We start from the raw sequence: 17013 nt of genomic DNA, 5'->3' as shown, positions 1-17013 counted from the left end.
ATGAAGAATAGGATGGGAGAGTGAGTAGGAGGTGGGACGGTTTGGGAGTGGGAGGGCGGGTATCGGGGGGAAGAACTGCTATAATCCAAAAGTTGTACCTATGAAATTTATATTTATTAAATAAAAACTTTCTGTAAAAAAAAAAGTCTTTGCTAATTGTCCTAAATAAAATAGTCTCTGGTACCACCCCATTTTATATCTCCCTCACTTTGCTTGTCTAAAAAAGCTAATAATTTATTGAGGTATAATTGCTATTGGATAAGATATACATATTTTAAGACTATAATTTGATAATTGTGAAATAGGTATATATCCATGAAACTGTCACCACAATCCAAATAATGATCATGTCTATGAGTCCTCATAATTTTCTCACTACAATTTGCCTCCCTCTCATCTCTTGCCCTTCATACCCCCTAACAACCACTGGATTGCTCTCTGTCATTGTAGTTTCCATTTTCTAAACTTTTTATAAATGGAATCATAAAGCATGCACTTTTTTTTATCTGACTTTTCCCACTAAGCATAATGTTTTGGAGGTTTAACCATGTAGTAGCATTTATCAATACTTAATTCCTTTCTGGGATATATATATATGTGATATACCACAGTTTATTTTCCTTTCCTTTGTTTTCTTTTCTCTCTAAGATTTATCACTGCTTGACAATGTGTTCATACTTTTGTTTGTTGTCTCCTGCAACCACATATATACTGTGTGCTTATTGTACACACCAAGAAATGCATGTTGAATAACTTGTTTTGCTCTAGGCCTTTAGTTAGGACAACGGCAGCAGTGGTTAACTGTGATATTGATGTTTTCATGATTTATCCTAAAAAGCAACATTGGGTTAGCTAGCCATAGATTTCATTTGGAAATTGTAACTGAAATTTTGAAAATTGTTTCATGGCTGTGTTCTTTTTCATAAAGTTTAATTAGGGAAAATGAATTACAGAGGTAAAAATTGATCTTTTAACAGACAAATATCTGTATTCAATGACATGTATTTGGTGATATACATTGGTTTATGCAGAATTTATGATTCAAGCCTTTGCAGTTCTCTGATGGTTATTCAAAAAAGAATCAGTCATAAGGATGATTAGAAGAAAGCCAAGATTAATTAAGATAAATGCTAATTTTGAATAATCAAGATTTTACAAGAAATGCATTGTTCTGCCCTGTTTGCTTCCTGTGTGTGTGTGTGTGTCTTGTGTATGAGAGAGAGAGAGAGAGAGAGAGAGAGAGAAAGAATTCTGCTCACTGAAACATGAAAACCTTGTTTGTTTCAGGATCAGATTTGCAAGTATGTCTCCCCAAGGGTCCAACATGCTGTTCAAGAAAGATGGAAGAAAAATACCAACTAACAGCACGGTTGAACATGGAACAACTGCTTCAGTCTGCAAGTATGGAGCTCAAGTTCTTAATTATTCAGAATGCCGCGGTTTTCCAAGGTGAGTTCTGGGGATCATCTTTGATGTGTTACTCAATGGTATCATTATTTGGGCACTGGGCTTTTAAATGCTAAGTATAATTTATAAATTACCATTCCAGCATTAATGCTTGATACAACAAAACCTCCCAGTGAGAGTTTCTGGTTAAGGAAAAACACAGTATTTAGAGAAGCTTCATTTCAATCTTTGGAAAAGTAGGTATTATAAAAAATGATGGTCCAGGGATGCTTTGTTTACCTATATGTAAAAGTTATAAATTTCTGCAGAAATAGTAAATGATACTTTGGGCTAGTCCCTAAGACTTGTTTCAAAAACAAAGTAAGTTTTCTTAAACACTGAGCCCAGTTTCCTGCAAGAGTGAGTTAGATGCTTGTGGGAAACACATGGACTCCTTCTGACCACTAGGACCATTTAAGAGGGAGAAAGGGGCTTGGTGGCTGGTCTTTTTCCTCATGTGTGTGAGTGGTTCCTTTTCTCTTTGTGAGTCTCAGCTCTTACCACACCTATGTATGACTGTGAAAGAAGCTGTCATGGCATTGCCAGAGGAGGTAGGAAATTACATTTCTTGCCGACGTGTGGGACTATCATAGGAACCTGGGGAGGTACTCTTTCAGTGTAAAAACCCAGCTAGGAATGAGGAGGGTGGTGATGGTGGTGGTGGTAGTGATGATAGCAAGAAGCACTTACATAGCCCCATATGTTGTATACTCTATTTAAAGTGCTTTGCATATATAAAATCATTTAGTCCTCAAAATATACTTATGCATAGATATTAGTATCTCCATTTTAAGGATGGAAACCTAAGGCATGGAATGGTTAAATCAGTTTTCCAAGGCCACACAACTAATAAATAAATCATAAAGGCAGAATTTGAGCCCTAGTGGCCTGGCTCTTAGAGTCTGTGTTCTTAACCACCTCAATAGGCTGCCTCCTCTTACTGCGAACATTAATTTTGGTTATTGGGGCTTTCTTCTGTCTCTCTCCGACCGGATGCAATCCACTGCCATTTTCTTAGCCCATAAACAGTGCATTGGGGTCAGATAGAAAAATAACACTTCTGAGTACTTGACATTCTAAAGCTTTCGATTTATGGCACCTTTACAAGAATTAACCTCTTTGAATTGTTAGGTAGACTTGATTATAGCTTGTTTTGTGCATTATAATGCAATTTTTAGAATTAGCTAAGGAAATTATTCAAATTCGCTAATAAAACTTACATTCAGAACAATTCCTTGGGTCAAACCTCAGGGGATGTTAGGTTGATTATATGAAGTACAATATATAAGCTTGAAGTATTTGTTAACCTATTTATGCAGTCACACTCTCGTGAAGAGTTTGTTGAGACTAGCAATTTGGCGACAGAATGAATAATTTAGGCGGATTTTAAAAATACATGTACCATTCATGTACTTCTCAGATTTGTTTTGGAGTTGATCTGGTGGCTGAAAGTGGGGTGATAAAGTGATATAATGTGAGAATTGGGTTGAAGTGAGGAGCTGACTCTTCCCCTTTGGGGGCATCAAGGTGGTGTTTCATACTTAGAACAACCAAACCCTCAGATACTGCTTTACAGCCATTACCTGGCTGGAGTGGAGTGGTATTCCAGCATGTACAGAAGCTGATGTAGCTGTCTTTCTGAGGACTCTTGGTGTCAGCATTCTTAACTCTGTCCAGCCCTGCACTGGGAATATTGTGTTTTTTATGTTTGCAGCAGCATGAGACTAGGAGAGCAAAGGAGTTCTGAATAGATTTTGTTGGGTTTAGCTTCAGGATATGACTTCTGTGGCTTAGGGGCAAAATACTAGTCATGTGAACAGAGAGAGAGTGGGACGTAGAAGTAGCACCCCTGGCTGCATCAAATACTCCTGCTCTTCCTCCTCCTCCCTTTTCTCTCTCTTGCTTGCTCTCTTTCTCTCTCTGTCTCTCTCTCTCTCTCCCTTAAATTGTGGAGGCAGGGCGAAGAGTAATCCTAGCAAAGGAACACGGAGACATCTAAATGATGTCTTAACTCATTATGGCTTGTGCCTTCTACCTTGTGCATATTATACGCTCATTCTTCATCTTGTTTTTTTTTTCTCTATTCTTTTCCTGCCCTACTTTTAGGAAAAAAAAATCACTCATAAGAAAAAATAAGCCATAATCTCAGAACTCAAGGCATTTATGCCATGTTTGGAGAGACATGGTCCCCAAATTTGTCCTGTAACAAACATTTTGAGAGGTAAAACTTGAAACCAAAGATCACTGCATGATGGGGCATTATTAATTGCTAAGAAGAGGAGAGAACACATTTGTTTTCTTCCTTTCATCATCATCTTATTCCAATAAATGGAATGGGGGCACAATCATTTGCTTTCTGTAAAATACATTCCCTCCCCAAGATTCTGCTGCACCAAGTTATTGAGAAAATTGCCCCAATAATTTGCTCATAATAGCTTTTGTGAGCTATTTTTCTCTACCACATGATGTTGAAGAAAGCTCATCTTGATCTTGGCCTAGATCCACAATCTCTTCAGGATTCCTTCCCTGGTCCACATTGGGGGTTTTTAAGCAGTGAGTGCTTTCTGCAAATATGTGCACAGTTCCACGAGCAATCCTTACTGCCTTGATTTGGATTTTTATGTCTTCGTTTTGCAGGAAGCCTTTGCCCTCATAAATGAGCCTAGGGCCCTTTGCTACAGTGGTTGGAATGCTCTGTTGCTAATGTTGTTTTGATAATGATTGAAGCATTAAAAAAAGTTGTTCTTTATTTCAATCTTTGCATTGCCTCGTTTCCTCAATTTAATTTACTTAGATGTGCTTAGTAAAATGGGGCAGCACGATCGTTTTTTGTTTCTGCTTAATTAATTCTTTTTGAAAAACTCCACTGAAAGTAGATTTTCCTTTCTCTCTTTTTCTTCTCCCCTACCTTGTAATAATTATAATGATAATAAAAGTGAAGATTTATTAAGAGCCTAATATATGATGCTTACTTTTACATAATTATCTCATTAAATTTTCCCAGCAGCCTTATGAGGTCTGTATTGTAATTATCACCAGTTTACAGATGAGGAAACTCATTGATGCCACAGCTTCTCCCAAGCCATCATGTGACATGGTTTTCCCGTCCTTAGTGTACATGAGGTAAAATAAAGTTGACTTGAAGGATTTGTGTCCTAGTGAAGAACGGTGAGATAGGATTCTGAATTTTTCATCACATTGCCAATAGCTCCACACCTTCAGGGCCCGAGTTCTGTTTTCATTGCAGAATTTCACTATGACTTTCAACCTTGAATCATCCAGAAACCTTTGGGGCGTGTCCAGGGGTTTCCTGTGACAGATCATTCTATTCTTCCTCAAAGTGCCACTGACTTTGAGTGAGAGCAGATTGTTCCGAAGGCAGCGTCACTTTGCTTTTCCTGGAAGTTGCCATAGCTTGAATTCTCTTTATCAGAGAGAAAAAGTAGTAGTTAAGCAGAAAACATCTCTGCACACCTGAACTGCCATGGAGCTCCTGCGTGGATCCTTGCTTAGAGCTGACTACTGATCTAAATTAAGTCTCCTTACTGGCTTGATTTTCTGGCTTTCTAGCCCCTGGTAGATGAGCAGTCAAATAGAAAGCCTTAGAGGACTATGAAGGGGAGGTACCTATGAGCAGCCAGAAGTACCAAGTGACAGGGTCGATGCCTTCAAAGTGGATTTCAGGGCTCAGTAATTGTGGCAGTTGGGGGCATGTAATAGAGGGGGGCATAGCCCCACGTGCTTCTGTAGCCCCATATGATAGTAGGTCCAAGAGTTGATGTTCATCATGGTGGCTGTGGATCACTAAGGAATGATCAGATTATGTTTACTGTCCTTTTCTTAATATTTCCTTTTTGGGGTGCTTAAGACTAATGAAAGAAACACTGGATTTGAGAGAAAGGTCTTCCTTTTTGCTGTTGGTTTACCCTCCAATGGCCGCCACGGCTGGTGCGCTACGGCCGGCGCACCGCACTGATCCGAAGGCAGGAGCCAGGTGCTTCTCCGGGTCTCCCATGGGGCGCAGGGCCCAAGTACTTGGGCCATCCTCCACTGCACTCCTGGGCCACAGCAGAGAGCTGGCCTGGAAGAGGAGCAACCGGGACAGAATCCGGCGCCCCGACAGGAACTAGAACCCGGTGTGCCGGCGCCACAAGGTGGAGGATTAGCCTAGTGAGCCGCGGCGCCGGCCGAGAAACACTTGATTTGGAGATCTAAGTTCTACTTCTAGATCTGCCTTTGAGTTTTCTGATATGGGGTAAGTATTTAGACCTAGCTTCAGTCTTCCTATCTCGGAAACGATGGTAAAAATTACAGTCCTGCTTATCTTGCAGAGATAATATGTATATAAAGTTTCTTGAAAAGCACAACACTATATGCCTGCATTACCTAGACAGCTCATTTACAGATAATACCCTAGACAAGGCTGGAGTTCGTGACACACCCCAGTAACTGTTCCACATACAGATGATACAACTACCAACATCGCCAGGGCACAAGTGAGAAAGTACTTAGGCAAAGGACTCTTTGAAAAAGGGGTTTAGTTTATGTACCATTGGATGTGAACCCGTGCTGGTTGAGATGTCAGTGCTGCCAGGAGCAATGCTTTGTTCAGTCTCCAGAAGTTTCTTCTGGCCTATATCTGGTCTGTTTTCACACACGGACAAGTAGCTAGGTCACGGTTGGCTTGTTATTGCCAGGCTGGATTTTTCCTTGTGTTTTCTGGTCCACATTTATTATGGCAGAGAGTTAGGTAACGGTGGTCTCAGTCTGGGCACCTTTACTTGTTGCTGGCCGGGGTACTTTGGAGATGACCAGGGCCCTCTGAAAATGGCGAGGACAAGGTTTCTGGGCTCTTTCTGCTGCTCCTCTCCTTTCTGTTCTGTTTCCATATGTTCTTGGCAATTCTTACATTCTTTTCTGTCAGACTGCTGTCTCTCCCACTCCCCCTAAATAAAATTGACCTTGGTTCGAACACCCTTTTCCATCAGCTCACAGCAATTTCTCCAGTCATTTCTGCTTGAAATCACTGTTTAGGGACATTATTCAAGCAAAGCTTTTTTCCTTCACAGCTAATATGTGACTAAATAATTGCTTGAATGTTGATAAACATGTTTTTGAGGTTCAATCATTTGTTAATTTAGTTTTCATAACATGGTGAGGGTTTTAAGTGAATGCAGGGCCGTTTTTCTCCATTTCACAAATTTTTTTTTCCCGAGTGGTCTGACAGTTCCCCTGCCCATGCCCTGGCTCTGTGCAGACCCACTTGCACTAAGTCACTGCATCAAACTGCTGGTCATTCTGCCACAGCCCTTTCTTCATTGAAAATAATGGATGTCCGAGAATAATTACATTGATGTCTAATTAGAACTTAATTCATTTGCCAGGGCTAAATATAATAAGATTCAACCGAATAGAAGAATTTTGGGAATGCATATCATGAGCGTGAGTGAGTTATATATGCTCAAAATGTAAATTATTAATCAAACCACTCATCTGTACAGCAAAGCTCTAGTAAATCCCATTATAAAAGGGTGAATTTCTCAGCAGAGCCCAGAAGATGCTGGCTTTAATTAGTGGACTTTATGGCTGCTGACTCAAAGAGATATTTTGGCTACAAAATTTTTTTTTAAAAATGCAGTTCTTTTCATTATTAGAGTTATTGGGAAAACAACTGGAAAGAGGGTGTTTAAAATCATGTCAGTCTTTAAGAACTTTTGGATTCAGCTGGGTTTCAAAATTCTGTTGCTGTAGCAGAGACAGAGGCAGGGGGAGTTGTAAACCTTGCCTGTGCCCTGTATTGATTCAGGAAAGTCAGTCATTAGGCTGAAAACTAATATAAAGACCTTTGAGAGGCACTGGCACTGTGACGTAGTGGATAAAGCCACCACCTGTAGTGCAGGCATCCCGTATGGGCACCGGTTTGAGTCCTGGCTGCTCCTCTTCTGATCCAGCTCTCTGCTATTGTCTGGGAAAGCAGCAGAAGATGGCCTAAGTCCTTGGGCCCCTGCACCCATGTTGGGGACCTGGAAGAGTTCTTGACTTCAGATTGGCCCAGCTCTGACCATTGCAGCCATTTTTGGGAGTGAACCAGTGGATGGAGGACCTCTCTGTCTGTCTGTCTCTTTAATTCTGACTTTCAAGTAAATAAATTAATCTTCAAAAAATGCCCATTCCCTTTGTAAAAAAGAAAAAAAAAGAGAGACCTTTGGGAAGTGCCTCAGTGTGCAGGCAGACTGTTGTGGGCCAACAACAGTGAGAAGATCGTGCACATTAGCTTTTACCCCAGTTCAGGTTAGGGCTCTGAACCCGCACCCTCTCCCTGTTCTCATCACTGCCCAGATTTCCCCCTAGTGCTTCCAACCAAAGCACATTAAAGACTACTGTCCCTGCTCTCTAGAAGCCTCCAAGAAAAAAAAAAAGTCCCACTTTTGCTGAGAGTGATTACTCCTCAGCGCTCTGCCACTGGGATTTGTTTACTTCCTGCAACATGTGCTGCTGCTCCTCTGTCTCTCTCACTGAGTTGCCCTGGCTGATATATCTGAGTAACGAAGCGTATGTTTAAGAGACTTGCATTATCCTCTTAGTGGAGTGGACATAGAAACGGTTTTCCTCTAAGCTGGACACAGGCATGTTGCGATTAAACGCGCCTTTCCTCTCTTGACTAGGACACGCTTTCAGGGACTGCGATCTGTGCCAACACTGTTCCTTTTCCTCACTTGACTTTTCAGCCGGTCTCCAGGTCTTCATGCTTCCTCCATACTTCCTTACATCTTTTGCCTACGTTCCATTCCCCTTTGCCCTTTCTGGGCCTCAGTTCTCTCATTTATCACATCCTGATGCCTTCCGATTTGCATTTTGCCTTGATTTCAGTTTCAGGTTCCATGGCAGAAATGGGTTTTAAGTCATTAGTCTTCTCCTTTGCTTCCCGGCGATGGAATGCAATGATCATGAGTGCAGGCTCTTGGGGTCATGTAGGCTGGGTTTGAATGAGTCTGGGGGGAGTAGGCAGGCTTAGATGCAAAGAAGAGTCGAGGGTTTTCATGAAGATCAGAAACCAACTCTGAATATGTACAAAGTCAGAGAGGAACTGAAGGTTTCATGTTCAAAAACATTTTACTGAGATTATCTCACTTAAATCTTACCACAGCACCATGAAGGAGGTAGTTTTTTGGTAAACAAACAGAGAGAGAGAGAGAGAGAGAGAGAGAGAGCGCGCGCGAGAGAACTATCTTCCACCTGCTCATTCTCTGCCCATATGCTTGTAACTGCTCTGGCTGGGCCAGGCCAAGTAAGGAGCCCAAATCTCCATCTAGGTCTCCCACATGGGTGGCAGGGGTCCAAGTACTTGGGCCATTTTCTGCTACCTTCCCAGGATGCATTAGCAGGGAGCTGGACCAGAAACAGAGTAGCTGAGTCTCAAGATGGCACTCACGAGCATCCCAAGTAGCGGCTTAACCTACTGCACCATAACACCTGCCCTGGCTTGATACTTTCATTAGCCACATGTTACCACTAAATGGAGACTAACAGAAATTAAGTAACTTGCCTAAAGTGGCATAGTCATGAAATGACAGAAACAGGAACTGAACCCATTAAGTCAGCTCTGTAGCCTGTCTCCTAATCCACCATGTGTTACATAGACTTTGTGTATTCTGTTTTATGGCCTTGGACCGTCTCTTCCATTCTGGCTTGCTTTCTTACAAGGGAATTCAATTTTATTTAATTTAAAACCATTTGCCATGTAAGTCCCTAGCATATCTGAAGGCAGGTATTATGGGAAATTCAGGGATAACACTACCTCATGCTTATAGTCTACAAGCTGAAAAATTCAGAGACTAAGACACATATACATGAGTAACTTGAGCACAAGGCATTGTAAGAGAAATGCTGTGATGGAAACCTTAGCAGTTTTCCAGGGATGGATCTAGATTTTGTGGGTCTTGAAGTTTATAGAATTTTGGAACTTTAAGGAAAAGAAGGCAAACTTCAAAATATAAAATGCCTATGACACTTCTGGGAGCGGGATGCAAGTGCTGATCTCTGTAGCTTAAGTTTCATTAGCTTACAGGAAGTTCACCTCTATGGCAGTGTGGGATTGAAAAAGCTTAATTCCAACTAGAGGGCAGAGACTCGTGGAGTAGATTGTCCATATCAGACATGGCTCTTCATCGAAGGGAAGGAGAGGGAGTCCAGGAAGCCAGTGCCCATCTTTCTCTCAATGAAATTCAAGTTATTGCCTATTAGACATTAGTCTTTCTTTTTTAAAATGTTTATTTATTTGAAGGATTTACTTAGAGGGAAAGACAGAGATACAGAAATTTTCCAACCGCTGGTTCACTCTCCAAATGACTGCAGTGGTTGGGGCTGGCCCAGGCCAAAGCCAGGAGCCCAGAACTCCATCTGAGTCTCCCACATGGGTGGCAGGGACCCAAGCACTCGAGCCATCATCCTGCTTTTTCTCAGGAGCTGGACTGGAAGCAGAGTGGCTGGGATTCAAAGTGACGCTCAGGTGGGATGCCAGCATTGCAGGTTGTGGCTTAACCCAGTACACTACAACACCAGCCCCAGATACTAGTCTTTCTGAACTCCTTTCTTGGCTAGATTTATAAATTCTCATGTAGCATTCTCCTATGAAAATTGCAAACACCCAGCAAGGAAGTAGAGGGCATAGTGTGCATGGCATGTGCTCTGGGTTCAGGGAGGTGGAGGTTCAGGTCCCAGCTCTGCTCTTTCTTCCCTTTGTGACCAAAGGCTGGTTCCTTTTCTCTGAGCCATTAATTAAAGAGGCTTAAATCAGGGGACCAGCATTGAGGCGTAGCTAGTAAAGCCACCGCCTCTCATGCTACTATCCCATATTCCACTTCTGATTCACCTCCCTGGTAGTGGCCTGGGAAAAGCAGCAGAAAATGGCCCAAGTTTTTGGCACCTGCCGCCCACGTGGGAGACCTGGGTGAACTTTCTGGCTCCTGGCTTCGGGCTGGCCTATCCCTGGCCATTGCGGCCATCTGGGAGGGTGAACCAGCAGATAGAAAATCTCAAGATCTCGCCCTCGCCCCCTCTCCCTTGCCTTTTCTCCCTCTCCACCTCCCCCTCTCTCCCTCCCCTCTCTCCCTCTCCCTCCCTTCCTCCCTCCACCCTCTCCCTCCCTTCCTCCCTCTCCTCCCTCCACCCTCTCCCTCCCTTCCTCCCTCTCCTCCCTCTTCCTCTCCACCCTCTCCCTTTCTACTCTCTCCCTCCACCCTCTCCCTCTACCCCCTCCTTTCTCCACCTTCCCCCTTTTCCTCTCTCCCCTCCTCTCCCTCTCCTTTCTCCCTTTCCTTTCTCCTTTACCCTCCTCCCTCTCCCTCCTTCCTCTCCCTCCTCCCTCTCCCTCCTCCCTCCTCCCTCCCCCTCTCCCTCTCCCTCTTCCCCTCTTCCTTTCTCTAACTCTGACTTTCAAAGTGAATAAGTAAATCTTAAAAAAAAAAAAGAAAACAAAAAGGGGCTATATTGCATGAGGGCTGTGAAGAAGGTAGCCCTTTGCTGACCCATGGGAATCAGATGCACAGTAGCTGTTTTTGTTATTCCCGCTTGTGCATTTATGAACATCATTAGTGTGAAATAGAATCTCTTTGCTGCTTTGAATATCACATATCTGGCACATGCATATGTTTAAATATTTTTATTAATATCATTATAATTAACATGAAGTGCTCTAATGTATATCCACTTACAATCCCATCGTTCAGAGATATTCCCTTGTAACATTTTATGTGTTTTCTTCTTTTCTCTCTCCGTGTGCATGTCTGTATTTAAGACTATGTAGTATACAGTTTCTAAATGGTCCCCTAGTGGTCCGAATGAGTTAATGTAGTCACTGGATCTAACCAGCAAAGGGAGACTCTGATTTCATTGGGTTGCATTATGAGAGGAAGGACAACAAAACTGCTGAAAGGAAATTAGAATTTTTATGATGTCTCCCTCCTTCAGTTGAAGTTTTTCAGCATTAGTTCTGGATCTGATTAACCAAAATGTAATCATTGGATTAGACCAGGGTCCACTCTATTCCCTCTCCTGGGAACCTGTGTTTTTCCTTTCGAACACTTATCAAGTTTGCGGTGGTACATGTGTATATATGGTTATTTGATTAACATGAGTTTCCTTTACAGAGAAGGAGCTCGGTGGGTACTGCTTATGTCTATTCCACCACACGTCTGTATCCCCAGGTGATGCAGGAGACACTCAATAAATGTTTGAATAAACTTGCTCTGCCTTTCTCACTCTTGATCTTTCTCTGCCCCCTCCACAGTTAAAATCAGCAGTATTAACAGACACAAATTTCCAACTGAAAACCTTTCCCCTGCGAGAACTACCACTATGACCGAATAGAGAAGATGAACCTGTTGCCTGCAGCATTTACTTGCAGGTTTTAAAATCTGCTCAGATATAAGATTTTTAAAGTCCTGATAATGGAATTGGAAAGTTTCTGTTTTCCCTAAGCCTTTGCCCCTGCTCCTGGCCTCTCCACTCCCAGGCTTGCTGGTTGCTTTTACTTCCAGTCTGATCTAGGCTTTTCACGGAGCAGTGTGAATAAGGTTCAGTGTCCCAGCTTGACATCTTGTGACCAAGAATCATGAGAATGGTGACACACATCAGCTCGTCCCAGTGCAGTTATGTGTCCTCCTCGTACCCTTTCACAATAACCTGAAGGGATGAGACATGAACTTTTCTTGAATGTCTCTTATGCAGCAAGGAGACATACTTGTACTTAGTTTAATCTTTCCAGCATCCTTTCAAAAGGTGATAGTAATTCCACAGGGAAACTAAAACTTAGAATTTCATTGCAGGCAGCTTAACTCAGTGCTAAATGGTAGAGTTGCCTGACCCAAGAATATGAAATTTTTAATTACATGCTTTTCTCCTACATTACTATGTGTTCTCTCTCAACATGGTTGCTAGTTCCTCTACTTTGGGGGCCAGTCATATAACCTTATCTTGTTTTCTATAGAATTTTATATTTGATATTTTGCTGAAAGGCAAAATGGCAAAATATGCAAACTTTGTAATAAAAATCAATCCTGAATTCAAATACTGCTGTTACTTATTTGTTACGTAACTCTGTTTTACAAAATGGGAACAATAATTGCAACCTTACAGACTTGTGAAAATGAGACAATTTATGTTAAACATTAACCACATGATTGGTATACTAATATAATAGATGTTCAATAACCAGTAACACTTTGTATTCTTTGAAGATAAAGACTAAGGATCTCATTCTTTCTCACATCTGTCTGTAGTAGTACTTTCTTTAATCAACTCTAAATTGGAATTTGATTTAGATATAGGAATTTGATCAGAGGTAAGTTTGACTAAAATTGATTCAAGTTGAAGAAACGGACTTAGACAAATGAATATTGCAAGCAAAATTATAGGGAAGAGTCATTAACTGACTTAAGAACATACTTTCTAAATAAAATTTTCAGAATACTTTAAGAAATCGGTAATCATTAGATTCATTAGAAAGTAGTATTGTTAAGGCGGGTTTCTAGAGGCCAATGGGTTATTTGTTCATTCTGAATCTTTGAAAGTAATAGCGTAAAGTTTACTTGAAGCTATTCTTTCATTAAAGTAAGTTTTTCTATACAAATAATTACTATACTTGTTATTACAGAAATTGAATAAATACAAAGAAAAATAAAATGACTCAGTTTTTAGCCACCAGAGGGGAACTACTATTAACGTTTTGGCATATTAACTTGCACACATTTTTGTTATTGATATGTGTGTATTTTTTTCCAAAAATGAGTTACACTGATTTTTTCATGTAATAGAGCTACTTTCAATGTTAATATATTCCTGTAATACGATAGAAATACAGTATTTAGGTTCCACCCCTTACTTTAATGTGGATATTCGATATACTATGAATATAACCCTCTCTATTAATGGAAATTGAGGTTACCTTCAGTATACCACGATGATAGAAATAATACTCTTGTAACCAAATAGCAGTACAATTTAAAATTAATACAATTCTTAAATATTTCCTTGGGATAACTTCCTGGAACTGGAATAGCTGGGTCAGACGCTATGCAATTTTGAAGATTTTTTACATTTTTTAACCTTTTTGATTTCCACAAAGTTTGTTCCTACTTCCATTTTCACTAACAATATGTGAATGTTTTCCTAACCATTTGCCATTTTACAGTAACTCCAGTTTGGGTGAAAAAAATAGTACTTTGGTTGCTAAGATTTGTTGATCATTTGTACCTTTTATTTTGTGATTTTTCTCTGTAATACTTTGTTATTTTTTTAAATTAGACACTGTTCCTTATTGATGACCATTTATTTTCTTATTGATTTATAAGTGCTATTTATATATTCAGGATGGTAACCTATTTTAAATGCTATAAAATTGCTTTTACTGATGTTAATTCAATTTTTCATTTTCTATGGGGAGGTTAAAACAGCTTCAGCAAAATGCATCAGTATCTTCATTTGGTTTCCAGTGTATTCTTTGATTCTTAATTAATATTAGCTTTAGCATGAATCGGAGATGTATTCTGTTTCCTGTTCTGTTGTCAGCAGTGTGAAAATGAGTAAGTAATTTTAAGTGTCTTAGTTTGTTTTCTTATGTGTAAGATGATAACATCTGACCTGCCAACATGCCAGAGCTTTTGAGGATCAAAACAGGTAACGTATATGAAAATACTTTGAAAGTCTTAAGCGATTGCTGTACTTGTTTTTCAGTTGTTCCATGACACTATCAGTCTGAATGAGTTCATGTCTCCTGTGCTTCCATCAGTATTGCCTTTCCTTCCCCTAGATCTGAAACCTTTGTGGCCATTTTTAATAGGAAGTAGTCTTGTTTGAAAAGCGCACTGGAGCCGGTGCTCCAGTAGTTGGAAAGGTGCTTGGAGGGTGGTGAAATGTTGCCTGCTTGGAGTGTGGATTCTGGGCATCCGTCCCACCTTTCCAGCTGGGAAAATGGGCCCCGGAACTGTCTTTGATGTAATATGTGTGTTTACTTCCACATGCCTCAGCCCTTAAGGTAGCTTAAGAAACCCAGTGAGTGAGGCCCAAGTGCCTGTTACTGTCCAACAGAGTAGTAAGTGGGAGAAAACCCTCAAAGCCTTCTGTCAACATTCCTATTCTTTGGGGAATATGAAAACAATACTCTTTCTAGCAATTAACATTTTAAGCAAGTACTCAGGCCGATCAGATAAACCGGTGGCTTAGCATTGTTTTGTGGTACACAGTCTGGAAAGAGTTGTTTATTGGGAAAACCTTTTTTTTACTGTGAGATGACCATAATTCTCCCTTTCTAAATGCCAGATTAAAAAAAAATAAGAGGCACGAAAAACAAAGTATCTCATGTATCAAAGTAATCATTAGTGGGAAAACAAAGTATGTTCTTTCTGATGATCTGGGGCAGATGGTTGAGGTGGCTTATAGTGGAAGAAGCATAAATGATGCACATATATTTCAAATATAACATTGAGGGTTTTAGTTTGGGTTTTGATGGGAGGGGATGATAGTGTATGCTTGCATAAAGTAAACCTTCTTGAAGGTCAGAAGACTCTGGGAAGTTTATGAGGTTAGACATTTGAACTCATTTGGGTCCCTTAAGTGAAGGAGAAACAAGGTTATCTAAATTTACTAAAAGCCTACTATGTACTGCTAGACTTGAGTCATCTTTATAATGGCAACAATACTGTTAGGTATTATTATCCCCATTTTACAGATGTAGAAACTGGGGGGTTAACAGCTATTAAGCAATCTATTCCAGGCCACTGAACCTGAAAGTGGCAGCATTAAGATTCTAACTTCAAAGTCATTGCTCTTTTCATTGAACTACATTGTCTCTCTTAGAGTTAGAAGATAAAAATAAGCCTTAATGACTCATTAAATGATCATAGTGGCTTTTGCAAAGTACAAAGTGCTATTAGGAATCTGTACTGTAATGGAGAAATAAACAAAATACCCCAAGAAGAGCCCCAAACTTGTATTTGGCAGAGGGCTTCAAATTCCATCCATGTGAAACAATCCTCTGGAGGGACATGCTAGTGTGAGTTAATTGTACCCTGAGTATTCTGTGGCAGTGTGGCGAGTTCCTTTTAGTACTTTTCAGTCTGACATCTAAAGGAGCTGCTACCTTGACAAACACAATCTGGCCAGATGTTATTATTTTGCACTACATTTAATTTCTTCCTGCCAAAGATTTAGACTTCTTTTCCCTGATAAAGATCAGGGGAAATTGTCTGGTATTTACAAAATCCCATCCAGGCGTATCTGTTACAATGTTCACTTAGCAAAGTTTATTAGATTATTAGGGCTTTAAACCCTTGGGCTCTTTCGTTATTGAAATTAAAAAGAAAAAAAGAAAAACCCAAACATCTTCAACAAATTTAAGTGGTATAATTAGACCCTGGACTTGTCTTACAGGCATTCTAGAATTATGAAAATGATTTAAATAGTATTTGCTTCCTGAGAAATTTGCTGTGTTTCACAGGGATGAAAAGAAAGTGGTTGTGCTCCTTTGGTCTCCTGAGTTAATGGAGAAAGTGATATCTGGAACTGAAATAAATTTGCTATAGTTGTATGGCAAAATTACTCCCATAAGTAGTTAGCCATGCCACATAAGGGCCTTTCTTTCCTGGCCTAGTTAAAATGTAGTCACCACAGTGTTAGAGGAACATGTGGGTCTGCCATTTCTTCGCTCATGAAATCCATTGAGAATAACTTAGACTCCTTAAGCTCTAATTCTTGCTTGTCTACTTTTTTTTTTTACTAGATATACAAAGAAAGTAGCAATAGAAATATTCAGTAATTTCAAGGTATAATCAATTATGTTTTAATACACTGCTATTTTCCCCAAGGGACTTCAAAGTGCTTTTCGGGCAGTGATTATATTTTCAAGCATTTCCAGTTGCAAGTTGGAAGCATTGTTGTTGTTTTCTCTATCGTGTGAATGTAGACGTGGGAGGGTTGTGCTGGTCACCTGACTTGATCAAAAAGAAGAAGCCAGTAGCTGATCTGGAACTTTATCTAATGGGATGTGCATGGGAGAGAGAAGCTAGAAAAAAAGCAATGTAATTCTGCTTATTTGTTTTGGAGAGTGGGGTAGAGTAGCTACTAATTCAGGCACCAAAATTGTAGAACATTAAACTTAGCTGTAGAGAGCCGATTGTTTAAGAAAATTGAATGAAACTGTTCATCACGTATGCCAACTGGAGCATTTTCTTGTATTTTATATTACTTGGTGCCAGACTAGGTTTTTAACAAATTGTTGAAACCCAGTTGTTTAGAGACTGTTGGAAATGTTTCACAGTTAAGCAGGACCATATTCAAGCTTTTTGTACTTATTTTGAAGGTGGTCAGGAGCCTTTTATGTAAAAACTGTACCGCTGCAAACATGTTTGTACACTCAATAAATGCTGAAATGGCAGAAGTGAACTCAAGGCAGGAGGTAAATATTTTGTAAAAATTAATGATCTACAGTGAACTCTCATTAACTCGAGCTCTGTTAATTTGAATATTGTGATAATTTGACTTAGACTGAAGTTTACTTTCATCACATTTATG

At 40.2% G+C, this 17013-nt stretch overlaps 1 protein-coding gene across 1 annotated transcript in view; it reads left to right on the top strand.

Moving 5' to 3' along the window:
* The window catches only part of GPC3 (glypican 3), a 455320-nt gene that overhangs the window by 33298 nt on the left and 405009 nt on the right, over positions 1 to 17013 (top strand). The window contains exon 2 of the mRNA XM_002720303.5: positions 1288 to 1449. Within this exon, the coding sequence (XP_002720349.1) occupies positions 1288 to 1449 (162 nt within the window). The remainder of the gene's footprint in view (positions 1 to 1287; positions 1450 to 17013) is intronic.

The sequence above is a fragment of the Oryctolagus cuniculus genome, chromosome X, assembly GCF_964237555.1.
Source record: "Oryctolagus cuniculus chromosome X, mOryCun1.1, whole genome shotgun sequence".
In the NCBI taxonomy this organism is placed as follows: Eukaryota; Metazoa; Chordata; class Mammalia; order Lagomorpha; family Leporidae; genus Oryctolagus; species Oryctolagus cuniculus.
This window is presented reverse-complemented; position numbering and strand designations above follow the sequence as displayed.